This window comes from Perognathus longimembris, chromosome 7 (genome assembly GCF_023159225.1).
Source record: "Perognathus longimembris pacificus isolate PPM17 chromosome 7, ASM2315922v1, whole genome shotgun sequence".
Lineage (NCBI taxonomy): Eukaryota > Metazoa > Chordata > Mammalia > Rodentia > Heteromyidae > Perognathus > Perognathus longimembris.
In genome coordinates, this window is record NC_063167.1 from 72,293,440 (window position 1) to 72,309,507 (window position 16,068).

General features: G+C 50.5%; 1 protein-coding gene across 1 annotated transcript; it reads right to left on the bottom strand.

The window, feature by feature from the left end:
• Positions 1-1,760: 1,760 nt before the first annotated feature.
• Hmgcs2 (3-hydroxy-3-methylglutaryl-CoA synthase 2) lies at positions 1,761-14,414 on the bottom strand. The gene is made up of 10 exons (XM_048351885.1): positions 14,256-14,414; positions 9,913-10,367; positions 8,687-8,812; positions 8,167-8,331; positions 7,520-7,685; positions 6,361-6,531; positions 4,404-4,510; positions 3,856-3,981; positions 3,221-3,332; positions 1,761-2,018 (listed from the first exon to the last, which is right to left on the bottom strand). The coding sequence occupies exons 1-9, from the start codon at positions 14,357-14,359 to the stop codon at positions 3,226-3,228; spliced, it is 1,527 nt and encodes a 508-aa protein (XP_048207842.1). The 5' UTR covers positions 14,360-14,414; the 3' UTR covers positions 1,761-2,018; positions 3,221-3,225.
• Between the last annotated feature and the right edge of the window lie 1,654 nt (positions 14,415-16,068).

Sequence of the window (16,068 nt, forward strand, 5' to 3'; positions counted from 1 at the left end):
GATAAACAGACTCTGAAATGACCTGTATGGCTATTAGAGGCGTTTTCCTTGAGCTCTGGCATCAGGGTATCCCAGAGCCTTCCATGGGAATGTGTGTTTGCACGTTAGTGCTGCTCCCTAGCATACAGGGTTGGTGCTTTGCTTGTAAGGGAGTTTGAAACCGACCCCTCCCACAGAGTGGAGGGGGCCTGAGCAGAAGCTGAACTGGGGGGTGGGTGGTAGGAAGAAGCACTTGGAGCAGAGGATGGAGGTCTCAGGAGACATTCGGAAAAGGTCATAATGCCAACAAAGTATAGAGAGACCTGGAATGAGGCTATTTCCCACAGTAAGCTCAGCGTGAGCTAGACAGTAGTGTATGTGGGTGTGTGCCTGTGTGTGTGACACCTCCTCTTCTGTTTTGTTTGGTGGTTAATAAGAACTAAGCGTTTCTTGGATTTGTCTACTCAGGCTGGCTTTGAACTGCTATCCCCAGATTTCAGCCTCCCAAGTGGCTAGGATGACATTTAACCAGTGGCACCCAACAATATGTGGCTTTTTGAAAGGATGATGTTGTGACATCTTGCTTGCTCCCATTAGGACCCATGTCTGGCTTCCCACAGAAGGCCCGGCACCAGGTAGCCACTGACCACCGCCGTGGCTACCTTTGAGGACAGAATTCCACGTCAGAGCTTGCTGGTGTCCAGAGTGGCCTTGGGGCATGCTGTGGCCCGGCTGTAGCAGACCTCAGTGAGCCTGGATTGACAGGGTCAGCTCTGGGCAGTTGCATAATCACACATGTAATCCTTCCCAATTCCACACTTTTGTAGGCAGATCCACCTGCTTCTCAGACCGGCTAAGGGCTGAGTAGATTCAAAGTAATGTATAGCTAGGAACTGGAGGCTCACACCTGTCATCCTAGCCGCTTGGGAGGCTGAGGATCATGGTTCGAAGTCAGGTCTGGACAGGAAAGTCCATAAGATTCTCCACGTGACCAGCAAAACGCCAGAAGTAGAGCTATGGCCCTAGTGGTCAAGTGCCAGCCTTGAGCACAAAAGCTCAGGGACCATGCCAAGACCTGAGTTCAAGCCCCAGGACTGGCATCAAAAAGCAAAAGTTTGAAGTGAAATGTGGGAAGTGCCCAGGGGACATGGTGACCTTCAGTTCTTTGGCCACAGGCCTCTTGGTGGGTGCAAACAGCCTCTGTGCTCTTCCCCACTGGCCAACAGCGAGGTGTGGGTTCTGCGTGTTCTGACAACACATGACGCACTTCCTCCAGCTGAAGAAACAGCTGTGCCTCACGTGGCACCTGCCGAGATCACCTGAGCCCACTGGTAGCTGGGGAGAAGGCCAAGATGGGGGAAGTTCAACAGTCCCTTAAAAATGGAGCTCAAGCTGGGAATGGTGATACATGCCTGGAATCTTGGCTACCAGAGAGGAGGAGCTGAGGGGACTGACCTGAGCAAAGTTAGTGAGATTCTAGATGAAGTAACCCAAAGAAGAAAGAGGCTAAGCCAGGTGCTGGTGGCTCACGCCTGTAATCCTCAACTACTCCAGAGGCTGCTGTCTGAGGATGGCAGCTTAAAGCCAGCTAGAGCAGAAAAGTCTATGGGACTTTCACCAGCAAAAAGCCAGATGTGAGGATGTTGCTCAGTGGTAGGGCATCAGCCTTGAGGGAAAAGGTTATGCAAAAGTGCAAGACCCTGAGTTCAAGCCCCAGCATCACACACACACACACACACACACACACACATCACAAGAAATGTTAAGAAATCAGCAAGATATAGAATGGCACAAAGTTTAATAATAAAAATAACAAGCCGTAACAAATGATAAGCTTTATCTGGATCTCAAGGGGAACAGCTTCTCTGCTGTGTTTGCACAGGCCTCTCCTGTCCCCCCACAAAGGGACCCCCCCAGCCGCAGCCCCACAAGCCCTTGACAGCCATTGTGGTAGGGGAAGCAACCCTGGAGACCCAACTGAGGCTCAAAAGGGTGGATAGAGCTCAGCTACCATGCCTCTCGCAGGACGGTGCCAGCACCTGTGCAAAGTGAAGAAATGAAGATCTCATTGGAGCCTGGGGGGCCCCTTGTCCCTAACTTCCCCTCCAGGCTCATCGGCCTGGCAGGGGACACCAAGTGAGAAAGCTCAGTGGTCCGAGAGAGCCTGGAGGCCCCTTGTCCCTAACTTCTCCTCTGGGCATATCAGCTGGCAGGGGACACCAAGTGAAAGCTCAGTGGTCTGGGACTAACCAAGGGCGTATCTGAGTTGCTCACCTGTGATTCAGGAACTATGTGTCTGCAGTTCTGAATGCTTGCTTTTCCTTAAGGAAATCCCATAAAGAATTCTGACTGGGTGTCTGGCTCACGCCTGTAAGCCTAGCTACTCAGGAGCCTGAAATCTGAGGGTCATGGTTCCAAGCCAACCCAAGCAGGAAAGCCTATGAGACGTTTATCTCCAGTTAACCAGCAAAAGGCTAAATGTGGAAGTGTGGCTTGAGTGGTAGAGCACCAGCCTTGAGTGAAAAAGCCAAACAGTAGTATAAGGCCCTGAATTCAATCTCCACTACTGACACCAAAAAAAAAAAAAAAAAAGATTCCTGCCATTTCCCCTCCCACCCCAAACCTCCTCCACTAATGTTCCTCTCCAGAGCTTCATTCACCACCACGAATATCCCCAGCCACACAGCTTTTCTGAAGGAGAATCTTGTGACAGGAATTGTCACCCAGTCCCCAATCACAAGAGGGGCTTTTTGCTCTAGTGGAACCCACAACCACTTGCTTCCTTAAAAATCTGCTCACCCCTGCATATGCACATGTGCACACACATGCACACTTTTCTGAAACTGGTCATCTTTATCTGAAGCAGTTCACCATCCTCAATCTCATCGCTTTAGAGCAATGAGCACCACAGGCTGCAGTTTTCTTTGCTGTTTATGAAAGGAGAATAGAGAGTCATTCTCTGGCTTGAACTCAAGGATTGGGCGCTGTCCTTTGCTTTCGATGCTCAAGGCTGGCACTCTACCACTTGAGCCACAGCTCCACTTCCAACTTTTTGCTGGTTAATTGAAGATGAGTCTCATGAACTTTCTTGCCCAGGCTGGCTCCAAACTGCCATCCTATCTCAGGATTGCAGGTGTGAGCCCCTGGCACTGGGCCTCTTCCATCACTTTGAAGGCTATGGGTCCTGTCTGGGCTGGATGGAGTCAGGTACAAGGGCAGGCATCCAGCCACCCCAACTCACCAGCCTCACATGGGCCGCCGGGCGTACTTCCGGCGGTGCATCTCATCCACCCGCTCCAGGTACCATGTGCCGGGGAAGAGGTTGTTGGTGTCACCAGGTGGTGAGAAGTTCACTGTGGGATGTGGAAGGGAGGGACAACAGTCACCCAGGCAGCTTAGGGAAGGGAACAGTAACAACAGGGACTCTGCCATAGCTGCCAGGGCTGGTTAATTGGAGATAAGCGCTTCACAGATTTGTCTACCCGGGGCGTCTCCAACTTTGCGCCTCAGATCTCAGCCTCCTGATTAGGAGCACAGGTGTGAGCCGTCTGCGTTCAGTTCAGGGGCAGTTTTCATCTGCTTTTCCATCTTTACTGTCCCAGATGCCAGCATGGGGGTGGGGGAGGCCTGCTTCCTGCTGTCCCTTCCCAGCTCTGCTTCTGTTTAAACCAGCTTGCACTCCTGTCATTCATCTCATCACAGTCTTGAACCCACCATGACATGAATCCCGCTCCCAGCTGCCAGAGGGGAGCTGGAGATGACTCACCTCCCTCTCCCACTCTTGGCCTCCCATCCCCTCCTGCCCTCTCCCCTTGCCTCCCCTCCCCCTCTGGCCCTCTCCCTTGGCCTTCCCTCCCCTCCTGTCCTCTCTCCTACCCTTGTGGTAGAATTGCTCTCTCTGGTTCATGATCTCTGTGAACTCCTCCGGGGACATGCGCTTCCGGGAGTCCAGGCGTTTGGGCAGATCTGCCACACTGGACACCAGCTTGTCCAGCGGGGACCCTGGGGAGCGAAAGGAGATTTCAGACTTCCTTGGTGTCCTTGTCACCCATGCCAGACAGCCAAGACCCCAGGGAGTTCTGTTGGGTGTAGCTTGGAATGCCAAGGAAGGGCAGGCCAGTGCAAATATGAACAAAATCCACAAGCACACCATTTCTTTGTGTGCATGCCAGTCCTGGGACTTGAACTCAGGACCTGGGTGCTGTCCCTAAGGTTTAGTGCTCAAGGCTAACACTCTACCATCTGAGTCACAGCTCTACTTCTTGCTTTTTGGTGGTTCCATGGAGATAAAAGTCTCATGGACTTTCCTACCCTGACTAGTTTTGAATCGTGACCCTGAGATCTCAGCCTCCTGAGTAGCTGGGATCGTAGGTGTAAGCCACCAAGCCCAGCACTAGATGATTCTTTGATTTGAAGTCCCTCACCTGGAGAAGCGTCCTGGGACACTCGAAACGAAAAAAGACTTGCTGCCAAACCAGAGCCATAGGAGAAGGCACCAATCCTGGAGCCAGCCAATTCCTGAGCAGAGTGGCTGTGAGGAAAGAAACGCAAATCAAAAAGTGCATCATCCTTACAGTCTGCATCTCAAGTGAGCACTCAACCCTGTGTGGCTCATGCAACCAGAAATACATGCTAAGCATGCTGCTCAGAGGGACAGCCGGAAGAGCCCAGGAGTGAGAACCTCGTGAGGAGACCAGCAGGCCAGACCTGGTGGTTCCTGCCTGTAATCCCGGCACTTGGGAAGCTGAGACATGAGTGGAAGTTGAAGGTTGGATTGAGCTCCACAGTGCAGCTGTAACTCCTGCAGCCTCACAGGAGAGCAAGCAAAGGGGGGAGGGGCAGAGTCCAGAACACAAAAGGCAAAACAAACACAACAGAATTGAATTGGGGGCTGCGAAGGGAACCCCTGTAGGCGTCTGAGGATGAGGTGCCTTTGGTAAGGTATGTTCCAGCCGAGGTCAGAACCTCAGAACCCCAGACTCCACTCAGGGCTCCCCACTGACTATAATGATGATGTGTGTGCGCGCACGCACATGTGCACATGCACATACACACGGGTGCGTGTGCCGATCCTGAGGCTTGAACTCAGGGCCTGGGCACTGTCCTTGGGCTTTTTCACTTAAGGCTGGTGCTCTACCGCTTTAGCTACACCTCTGCTTCTGGCTTTTTGGTGGTTCCTTGGAGATAAGAGTCAAGGCTGGCTTTGAACTGTCATCTGTACTTCTCTGCAGCCTGAGCAGCTGGGATGATAGCATGAGCCACCGGCTGGCACCTGGCTAAGGGCGGCTTTTTAATCATGTCCCACCAGTAACCATCTGATCAAGTTCACCAGGAAGTAGTGTTCCTGTGTTACATGCAGCTCGATGCACTCAAACTCAAACCCAAGAAAGATGGCAGCTACCGTGTGAGCCTTGCTCAGCGCCATGTCCTTAGACAGACTGCTTGTCCAAGCTGTGGGAGGGGGAAAGAACTGCCACGCAGCTCAGGGATTCTGTTGAACTTGGGGCCTTTCGCTTACTGAAAAATAGAGAATAAAGGGCTAGGGACTAATGTAGGACCTTCATATTTTGCTCAAATGGACAAGGACTTCAGTCCTCCTACCTCTGCTTCCTGGATAGATGGGATTACAAGTGTGAGCCATCATGCCTGGCTTGTTCTTTGAGGTAGAGTCACAATAACTTTCTCCTGATTTAGGTAACTTGTTAGCTAACTTGAGGCTGACCTTGAACCTGAATTTTCCTAATGTCCACCTCCCCACTAACTGGAATTATAGGCACAGCCCCTGCGACCCAGACCTGAGTTAGGTAATATTTTTTCAAAGCTAAGGTTTTTTAGTATCATAGATGTGAGCTACTGGACTCCAGCCTATTTATTCAGGAGGCTGAAATAGGGCAATCAAGGTTCAAAGACAGCCCAAGCCCACAAATCTGAAGACTCCCATCTCAACTAGCCAGCAAAAGCCAGGAGAGGTATGGCTCAAGTGCACCAGCCCTGAGTGAAAAAGCTAAGCAAGAGTAAGAGGTCCTGAGTACAAATCCCAGGGCTAGCATACATGCACGCACACACACACACACACACACACACACACACACACACACACACACAGAGCTAATAGTAAATAGATTTGAGCCCAGGCTGTGAGGTTTAAAGCTCTACTCTCTTAGTTGCTCTTCTAAGTATAGAGATCTTAAATGGATGCCACAAAAATACATGCACATGCCACTTCCTGGTTGGACCTGAGTAGATTTAGCGCATCCCTGGACATTGGAGACATTCATTTATAATACAGGGAGTCAGCCTAAACATGCTCTTTTGAAGTCTTCCTTCTCCTGTCTCCCTCCTGCCTCCCTCCCTTGACTGTGGGCCTGGCTGGCTACTCACTGGGACAGGAGCGAAGCCAGGCATCCATACAGGGAGGAGGTGTACATGTTTCCGTTGTGGGTGGAGAGGTAAAGGGAGGCCTTGGTTTTCTTGTTGAACATGTCCAGGGACGCCTTCTGAAGCGCTTTATCCACATCTTTGTTCGTGTAGGTCTCTTCCAGCTTTAGCTCCCTGTGAGGCACCAGAAAGGGAAAGACAGAAGAGAAGTGAAGGAGAAATAGCTCCCAGACAGAAGGCTTGCCTTGTCACTGACAACCATACTTTGAAACACATCAAAAAACTCAAAAGGAAAACATTCAGCTCACAGTCCCACCACTAAGAGGCCATACTGAAAGGATCTTTTGTTCACCTACTAGAGAATTCGAAATAGCCGGCACCAGAAGCTCCCATCTAGCTATTCGGGATGCTGAGATCGGAGGATCTAGAGATCTGGTGGAAAGGATCTGAAGGTCTTAGAAAACGATTGGAAAAGCTAATGGCTAGCTCCCAGGCCCCGAGTTCAAGCCCCAGTGCTGGGGCACATGCCTGTGCATGCACATACATTAGAAATAAAATTATACTATGCATCCTGTTTAGTGTGCTTCCTTTACTCAGAATATATGTACCTCCTCCAGAATGTTAAATATTTTTCAATATTGTTCTTGTTGCTACTATTATTATTTGTGTGTGTGTGCGCGCACGTGCATGTGCACGCACATGCCACTACTGGGGCTTGAACTCAGGGCCTTGTGCTCTTGCTTGGCTTTTCTGCTCAAGACTTGAGCCTCTATTCTAGCTTTATGTGGTCTCACAAACTTTGTTTCTTAGGCTGGGTTCAAACCACAGTGCTCAGAACTCAGCCTTCTGGGTAGCTAAAATTACAGAGGTGAGCCACCAGTGCCCAGCCTTGTTGTTTCTTTTAGTCACATGATCAAGACATATAGGTAAGTTCCCATGCACCCCCAAGATGCCATCTCCAAGGCCAGGTGATGTGACCACACTAATCACCTAAGGGTAACTCTTCTTTCTTTTGCTCACTTTGGGGTATCACCAACCTGCCCCTCCCCACAGGAGTATAAAGTCCAGACTCAAGAAATGAAAAAAAAAAAAAAAGTCCCCTCAGTCATCCCTCACATGGCTCAAGCCCCCTCCCCCCCCCACACACACAAAGCAGGCCTACCTGAAAGCCTCCAGCCCCTTGTACAGGCTGGCCTGTGTGTCCTTGCTGGAGGACAGGAAGTCGCTGAACATCAGGCGTCCCAGCGACTTCTGCACCATCTTGCAGAAAGGGGTGTGAAAGATCATGTACTGTATATCATCCAGTGTGAAAGGCCGCTCGACACCAGCTGGAAAAGGAAGAGTAGAGACAAGCAGCTGGGGGCTGCCGCACCTCCAGACCTTCTCTCTGGATATAACCATGCACTGGGGCCCGCGGCCTGCAGAGCTGGACCCTCCCTCCAGCCAGCACACTTATGGCTGTTCGTGTGTGTGTTTGTGTGTGTGTGTGTGTCTGTGAGAGAGAGAGGGAGAGAGAGAGAGAGAGAGAGAGAGAGAGAGAGTATATGTGTGTACTGGGGCCTGAACTCAGGGCCTAGTATTCTCATTTAGTCTTTTTTACTCAAGCCGGTACTCTCTACCACTTGAACCATACCTCCACTTCTGGCTTTTTGCTGTCCCACTGGTGATATGAATCTCATGGGCTTTTCTAACTGTGCTGGCAGGTCTCAGCCTCCTGAGCACTGACTATGCATCCTCTCCATAGAAGAGAAAGTACAGGGCAAATCTTGGCTTTGCCAAACCCCACTTTCTGCACTGCTAATCCCGCACCTTGCTTCCACTGAGTCTGGATTTTCTTGCGGTAGGACGCATAGCATCTGTCCAGGGCCCGCAGGTAGCACTGGATGGACAGCTTCCCGTCCACCAGCGGGTACTCCGAGTTCAGATTGGGCTTGTAGAAGTCATAGGCGTTCTCCATGTGGGTTCCTCTCAGCCCTGGAAGGAAGGGAGGGCTCAGGGTCTGCAGCGGACAGGATGGGGTGACTGGGGGACAGCCTCTCGGCTTTCCTCCCAGACGGGGTTCCCAAACCTGAGCCTGCTCCAGCCTCTCGCTTTGTCAGATTATGCAAATGCGCTGCGAGTTCCTTTTGCACACCCATCACAGATGTAGTGAATCTCTAAGTAGAAGCGGGAATTCTGAGATCCACAGGGATCCGGTTCTCTTCTCCCTCCACCTCCCTGTGTGCCAGCCCTGTCCCGTCCTCCTCCATCACACTTTTGCACACTCCGTCCTTGCCAAGCTGGGATTGGGTCCAATTGTGCAGCCCCTGGGGAAGGGTTTACCACGTACCTCTCTCCAGAGCAAGAGGGGCCTGGGGTCCGATCAGCATGGCCACTGCTCCTGCCCCGCCCGTGGGCCTGGCGTTGCCGCTGGGGTACACAGCGATGTCTCCACAGACCACCAACGCGTAGCGCCCTGTGGACACAAGACAAGGCGTCCTGTCCTGGGAGCAGACCGTCACCCCGGACTGGCGGTCAGTCACACATTGCCACACATCACAACCATCAGAGGATCGGCAGTGCTTGTTTATGGCCAACTCTCTTGTTTGCATTTTTAAGGCAGGGTCTCTCCACGTAACCCAGGCTAGCCTGAGACCCAAGCTAGTCCTGCCTCAGCCTCCCAACTTCTGGGTTATAAGTGTGTACCCGCCCCCCTCCACCCCCCGGTAATTCTGAACTAAGAAATAATCCTGTTTCCTACTTAAATCAAAAAGAAAGTAAGTCAGGTGCTGGTGATTACTGTCTCTAAGTCTAGCTACTGGGAGACTGAGATACGCAGATCGAGATTCAGAAAAGTCCCTGAGACTCTTACCTCCAGTTAATCACAAAAACAAAACAAAAAAATTAAAAAACAAAACAAAACAGAAGCAGAGATGTGGCTCAAGTGGTAGAGCTACTACCCTGAGCAAACAAGCTTCATGCCTAGAATCCTAGCTACTCCAGAGGCTGAAATCTGAGGATCACAGTGTGAAACCAGTTCGAGCAGAAATTTTCTGTGTGTATGTGTGTGTGTGCGTGTGCATGCATACGTGCGTGCGTGCGTGCAAGCACATGTGCATATGTCGATCTTGAGGCTTGCCCTTAGCTTTTTTCTCTTCAGGCTTTACCACTTGAGCCACAGCTCCACTTCCAGCATTTTTAGTTTTTGTGATCAATTGAAAATAAAGAATTTCACAGACTTTCCTGCCCAGCCCTGAGCCATGATCCTCAGATCTCAGCTTCCTGAGTAGCTAATGCAGGTGTGAGCCACCCGTGTGCTCTCCTTCCGAGGCTGCAGTTTCTCAGATGTGAGCTGCCGACCCTGCACGTGGTCGTTCACATCTCCATGGCCACGCCTGGGCACTGGACGACCAGCCATGCAGGCAGCCTCAGCAGTTCAAGGCTGGGGGTTTAGGATCCACTCCTCCTGTGGAGGAGTGATCCTTTCCCTGCTGGCTTCCGGGGAAGCAAGGAGAAAGCCCAATGGGACTCAGCCCGGCCCGCCCCCGGCTCGTCTGGCTCCCTGGCAGCGCGCACCATCCCAGTAGCTGGACTCCATCCAGTTGGCGGCATTGAAGAGGGAGGCAGTGCCGCCATAGCAGGCGTTGGTGGTGTCGATGCCCTCGATGTCGGTGTTGCCCGAGTCCTGGAAGAGCTCCATGAGCACCGTCTTGACGGCCTTGGACTTGTCGATGATAGTCTCCGTGCCCACCTCCAGGCGGCCCACCGCGTCCCAGGGCAGCTGCGTGCGCTCCATCAGCCGCTGCACCACCGTCAGGCACAGCGAGTTGATGTCTTCCTGCACCGAGCAGAAGCCCATGCGCGTCTGGCCCAGGCCCACCGTGTATTTGCCCGCCTCCACCTTGTTGAACTTCTCCAGGTCGGTCTGGTCCACATACTGCGCCGGGAAGTAGACCTCCATGGCAAGGATGCCCACGTCTTTCGGCCAAGAATCTGTTTTGGCTAAAGGGGCAGCAGCGACTGTGGAAAGCCTAGAGAGAGAGAGAGAGAGAGAGAGAGAGAGAGAATAATCACATGGACATGTTGAGTTGAAACCCTTTTGCACAACTACTTAAAAAGAATGAAGCTTGGGCTCACACCTATAATCCTAGCTACTCAGGAAGGTGAGATCTGAGGATTTTGGTTCAAAGCTGGCCTTAGGCAGGAAAGTTCATGAGTGAAACTCTTAATTCCAATTAGCCAGGAAACCAGAAGTAGCTCTGTGGCTCTAAGAAGTAGAGGAGTAGCCTTGAGTGAAAAAGCTCAGAGACAGGCCTTGAGTTCAAGTCCCATGGCCAACAAAAAAAATTTTTTTTTACTTAAAAAAAAAAGAACAATCATAACTCCACTAATGGCCTATAATCTTCAATTTGTGTTTCAGTATATCATAAAACTCAGTTATCAAATAATAAAACTTTAGCATGGTTATATCTGTTGAATTGACTCTTTTATTTTTATAGTCTCATCATAAAGGCTACTTTTCCTGATGTCAGTATAGCTCCAGTAACATTCTGGCTTTTTGTTTGCTTAGTAATCCTGTCTTTTTATACGTCCAACTGCTGAGTCTTATATTTAACATGTGTCTCTTAGAAACAGAAGAAAAATAAGGAGGAAGGGAGAGGAGATGGGGGGAAGAGGAGGAGGAGGAGAGAGAAGAGGAGGGAGGAGGAGGAGGAGGGGGAAGAGGGGGAAGGGAGAGGAGGAGGTGAAAGAGGAAGAGGTGGAAGAGGAGGAAGAGAAGGAGTTGTTAGCTGGAGACTGGTGGCTCATGCCTATAATCCTAGCTACTCTAAAGGCTGAGATCTGAAGATCCTGGTTAGAAGCTAGCTTGGGCAGACAAATTCAAGAATCTCTTATCTCCAATAAACACCAAAAAGTTGCAAGGGGAGCTTCAGCTCAAGTGGTAGACTGCTAGCATTGAGCAAAAAATGGGAAGGAAAAACATGAGTTCAAGCTCTACTTCTAGATAAAAAGGAAATAAGGGCCAAAAAATGTAACAGGCCACAATACTGGTATTTATAGGTGGAGAATTTAGTTCATTGATACTTATTGAAATTACTGATAGAGTTGAAATTAGGTCTGCCATCTCTCTACTGGTTTCTTTTCTTGTGTTCTTTGTTCCTTCATTTTCCCTTCCCTATATCTTTGTGATGAACTAAGAAGCCAGGAGGCCTCGCCTACCCAGCTTCAGCTTTGAGAAACAGAAAGACTATCATTCCTGAGTAGGTTGGCACATAGAGGCCACCCAGGAAGCAGCCAGGTGCCCAATCCATCCTTTCCCAGCCCCCACGGATCTGGTAAGGTGTCCATCTCAGAAGGTGGCCCCCATGAAGGTCCCAGAGGCAGGTGGGCAGGCTGCACTGAACACGTTGGCCACCAGAGGTCCCACAAAGTCATCCACGGCCTTCAGCTCACACCTATACTCTGTGCAAGCTCACAGATACAGCTCAGTCCCGTGCAATGCTCAGATATCAACAGAAACTCACCCTGGGCACACTGGGCCACTCACCTGGGCCTGCTGCAGAGTCCTACCCCACATTGTCTGTGGGAGCTGGCAAATGCTTCCTCTCACATACACGGCACTGTGCAGCCTGTAAAACCATCTCATCTAAGGCAAAGCTTATCACTCACAATGCTGTAACTGTTATGGTGCCTTAACAAGACTTAACTTTGGTCCCAAAGTCCCCGGGGAAAGGGGCCCCCTACTGTCCATGTCTCCTTGAAGTCAGGTATTACAATACTGCTGGTTCTGCTCAGGATCACCATAAACACCATGGAGTCCCAACCGCTGTGATACATGCTTGTCATTTTCTGACAAGAAAGGTTTGGAGCATATGTGTGCGCCCTCTTTGTTGAGTAGCCTCTGTAGAACCAGAGTTGGTGCCTTCAAATGTTTGTGGAGGACTCCCCAGGATCTGGGAGTTAAGGGCTAGCCAGTGTGGGGAGCACCCTGAGCTGACTCCCTCCCGTGTCCCAAGGTGGACATCTGAGGGCAAAGGGGACAGGCCAGGGACTCCATCACTTGGTAACCTTCGGCATTGTCTGGGGAGGGAGGATGATTTCTAGATGTGGATTTCAGAGCCTTGAAGACAGGTGACAGGTAAAGGCTTCTAGAAACTTCTGAGCACCTAGTTAGGCGTGTCCTGGCCATCTTGCCTCTTTGTGCACCAGGCTGTGCTTCCCTGGCACTGATGACAGCTGCTTTCCACCCTCCAGGGACTAGCTTGTGTTTCATAGTCGGCTTAAATGCATGCTACATGTGAAGCACATGTCTCCTTGTGCTGGGGAAGATGCCCAGAAGAGGGCAAGGTTCTTGAGGATGAGAAAGGACATGAATACCACAGCCCAGCTGTGAGGGAAGAGGAGGATGGGGACCAGAAAACAGATATGGGCCGGATTCCTCTGGAGTTCAAAGGAGACAAAAATGTCTGCGGGCAGGAGGCTGAGAAAGGCTTCATAGTAGTGGCTGAATCCTCAGCTTGGACTTTAAGCCCATGTGGCTTGGATTAGAGGGGAGAGGCAGGAAGAGAGGTGGTGACCCATAAAGATCACTCCCCACATCAATTAGCAGGACCAGCAGTGGGGACACCAAGGAACTTAGGAGTGACATGTCCAGGAGTTTGGACCAAACAAGTCAGGGGATGGTGAGGATTGAGATTTGATTCTTAGCTAGTGCCCAACTGCTAGTTTATTGATCCAAATGAAGGCATGTCCTCACACCTACTCAAACACAGGCACAAGTTCAGCTCTGAGCTTGGGGGCTTCGCATCTATAGACAGTAGACTGAGTGGGGGTGGGGAGTAGATGATGGTGGAGATAAAGAAGATGAGAAGATTAAAGACCACACCTGTATACCAGTCCTATACACAGGAAGACAGGAGGCAGGTCATTTCCCTAAGTATTCAGAATTCACAGAACACATAGTACAAGTAGAAAGAAAGAATTAGTGGTACAAAGGATGTTTTAGAGACATGGTAATCATATAGGGAACTGGTGACTCATACCTGTAATCCTAGCTTCTCAGGAGACTGAGATCTGAGGATTGCAGTTCAAGGCCAGCCCAGGCTGGGAAGTCTGTGACACTCTTACCTCCAATTAACCACCAAGAAACTGGAAGTGGAGCTGTTGCTCCAATGGTAGAGCACCAGCCTTGAGCAAAAAAGCTTAGGGACAGATCAAAATCCCTAAGTACCAGTGCACGCACGCGTGCACACACACACATACACACACACACAATAATCACACAGGCGTATGAGGAGGCACTAACTACAGCTGTGTCTCATCATCCCTGGTGACGTTCAGGCTTGGACCCAACAGCTGGATGTTTACACAGAAAAGAAGTGTGCATATTCAAATTATACAGGCTCATGTGCACACAAGAGTAAACACCCACCCACACATTATCTTCACATTTCAGCTCTCCTTTTTCAGAAAATTAGATTCAAAGATACACTTCTGGGCTGGGCACTGGTGGCTCATGCCTGTGCTTCTAGCTACTCAGAACACTGGGATCTGAGGCAGAAAAGTCCCTAAGATTCTTAGGTCCAATAAACCAGTAAAAAGCCAGAAATAGAGATGTGCCTCAAATAGCAGAACACCAGCATTGAGCGAAAAAAGCTAAGGGGCAGTGCCCAGGCCCTGAGTTCAAGTTCCAGTACAGGTACCAAAACCCTTTTTTTTTTCCCTTTGGGTATTTCTCCAGTGACTTCAGTCCACCTCAGCTGCAACTGTGGAGCATTGAGGGGCTTAGCAAAGGCTGGGGGTAGAGGAGGGGCCACGGTGGGGGTGGGGGTGAGGCGGCTGCTGGCCTGGCTTCTTGTCTTGTGAGGTGCTTCCCAGGCAGCAGGTGGCAGAGGGGGGTCTGTGGGAGAGAGACTCACGGTTGGTGGGCTGAGGGGAGCAGGCGGGCTGCAAAGAGGGGTGCATCCTGCACAGCTTTCTTCAGCTGCAGGACCTGCCTTGCGGGAGCCAGGAAGCGCTGCATGTCCACAGGAGTGAGGAGAAAGCTGACAGTTCCCCAGGCCCTAGGGAAAGATGCCCAGCAATTCAGGGTTGGGCTTTATAGAGCAGTGGGGCTGCTGGCTAGGGAAGCCCCGCCTCGGCTTGGCCGGGCTCAGCCTGCCTCCAAAACTGGGCCAAAGGTCTCAGAACATGAGTGAGCCAGAGAAAAACATCATCTCCGCAACACAACACAGAGAGGCCCTGTTCCTGTGGACATGGGCCTGGCCAGTTCTTAACCCTTCCCTGGGCAGGTCTGCTCTGGCTTTGATGGCCCTTGGCATGTGACCAAAGGAATCCATACTGGTCCAGCTGGGGCCTCCAGTCAACTCCTGAACTGCCTTCCTTCCATGGCTGGCTACAGTCCTCTCTGTGGGGTGAACTGCTGCTCTTTTAACATGTTGTGCATGAGGAGAGGATAGTTTTCACAACCAAAGGGAACCAGGCACCAGTGGCTCACGCCTGTCATCCTAGAGATCTGAGGATCAGGGTTCAGAGCCAGCTAGGGCAGAAAAAGCTATGAGACTCTTACCTCCAATTAATCAGCGAAAAGTTAGAAATGAGAAAATATGTGTCCTTTGACTCTCTGAACCTGACTCAGCTCACAATCTTATCCAGGTCAATCCATTTTCCTGCCAGCGACATAATAGTGGTCTTCTGGCAGATGAATCAACTTACATGGCATGTGTGTGTATACATCACAATTTGTCCATTGCCTTGGTTGTGGTAAATAGTGCAGTGGTAATGTGGGTATGCAGGGGTCCTTCCTATGTCTTCTTTTGGATGAAATGAAAACACACACAGGACCACAGGCATACCTGCAAACTCATATTGTCTGAAGTGTGGTGTACACAAGGGACTGCAATGGTGTAACTCCATCCAACAACTAACTTACAATTTAACAGGACAAATGCCAGGAAGCTGAAACGTGGGGGGAGGGGGGCAGAGGAGTTGACCGAGGAAGAGTGGGCAGTGTCCACATGGAAAAATGGACCCAGGAACTTGAGGGGAGGGGAGGGGTTGGAGCCCAAGGACAGCGCTCTGAGTTGAAGCCCCATGACCAAAAAAAGCTAGAAGGGGAGGTATGGCTCAAAGAGTAGAGCTCTGGCCTTGAGCAAAAAAGCCAAGCCAGAGCACCAGGCTCTGAGTTTAAGCCTTAGTACTGGTACAGAAATAATGATGGTAGTGGTGGTGAATCTTTTAGTACTACCTCTAGCTCTTTGGGAGGTTGAGGGGTATTATCCTACAGCGAAGGGCTGGATGTAAGAGTATATTGAGCTGGCAGGATTTTTCTTATCTTTCATATCCATTATAGTTATACAGTGTTATACAATCTTCAAGTAGAATACAGCCAGTACTGTTGTAGGAAGAGGACAAGGCTGTTAGCTGCCATTTTAAGTTCTTGCTCCCTTAAGGAAGGAAGATTTATCCTAAGGTTGAGATTGGTAAAATATGTGATCCCCATTTCCCCACCCCCACCCCTGCCCCAGGAAAGACCTGCAGGTCATAAGCTGTACATCCGGAACTCAGTCAACCAAGTGTTCGGACTGTAGATTCTGGGCTACTGCTCAAAGCAAAGGTTCCTGCCTTGTGAGAGTTCACACAAATCCATGCCTCCACCCCTCTCACAGCTCTAATATTTATGTTTTAGGAGGACTGTATAGACATTGTTTAGTCAGCAGTTCATTCATTCAG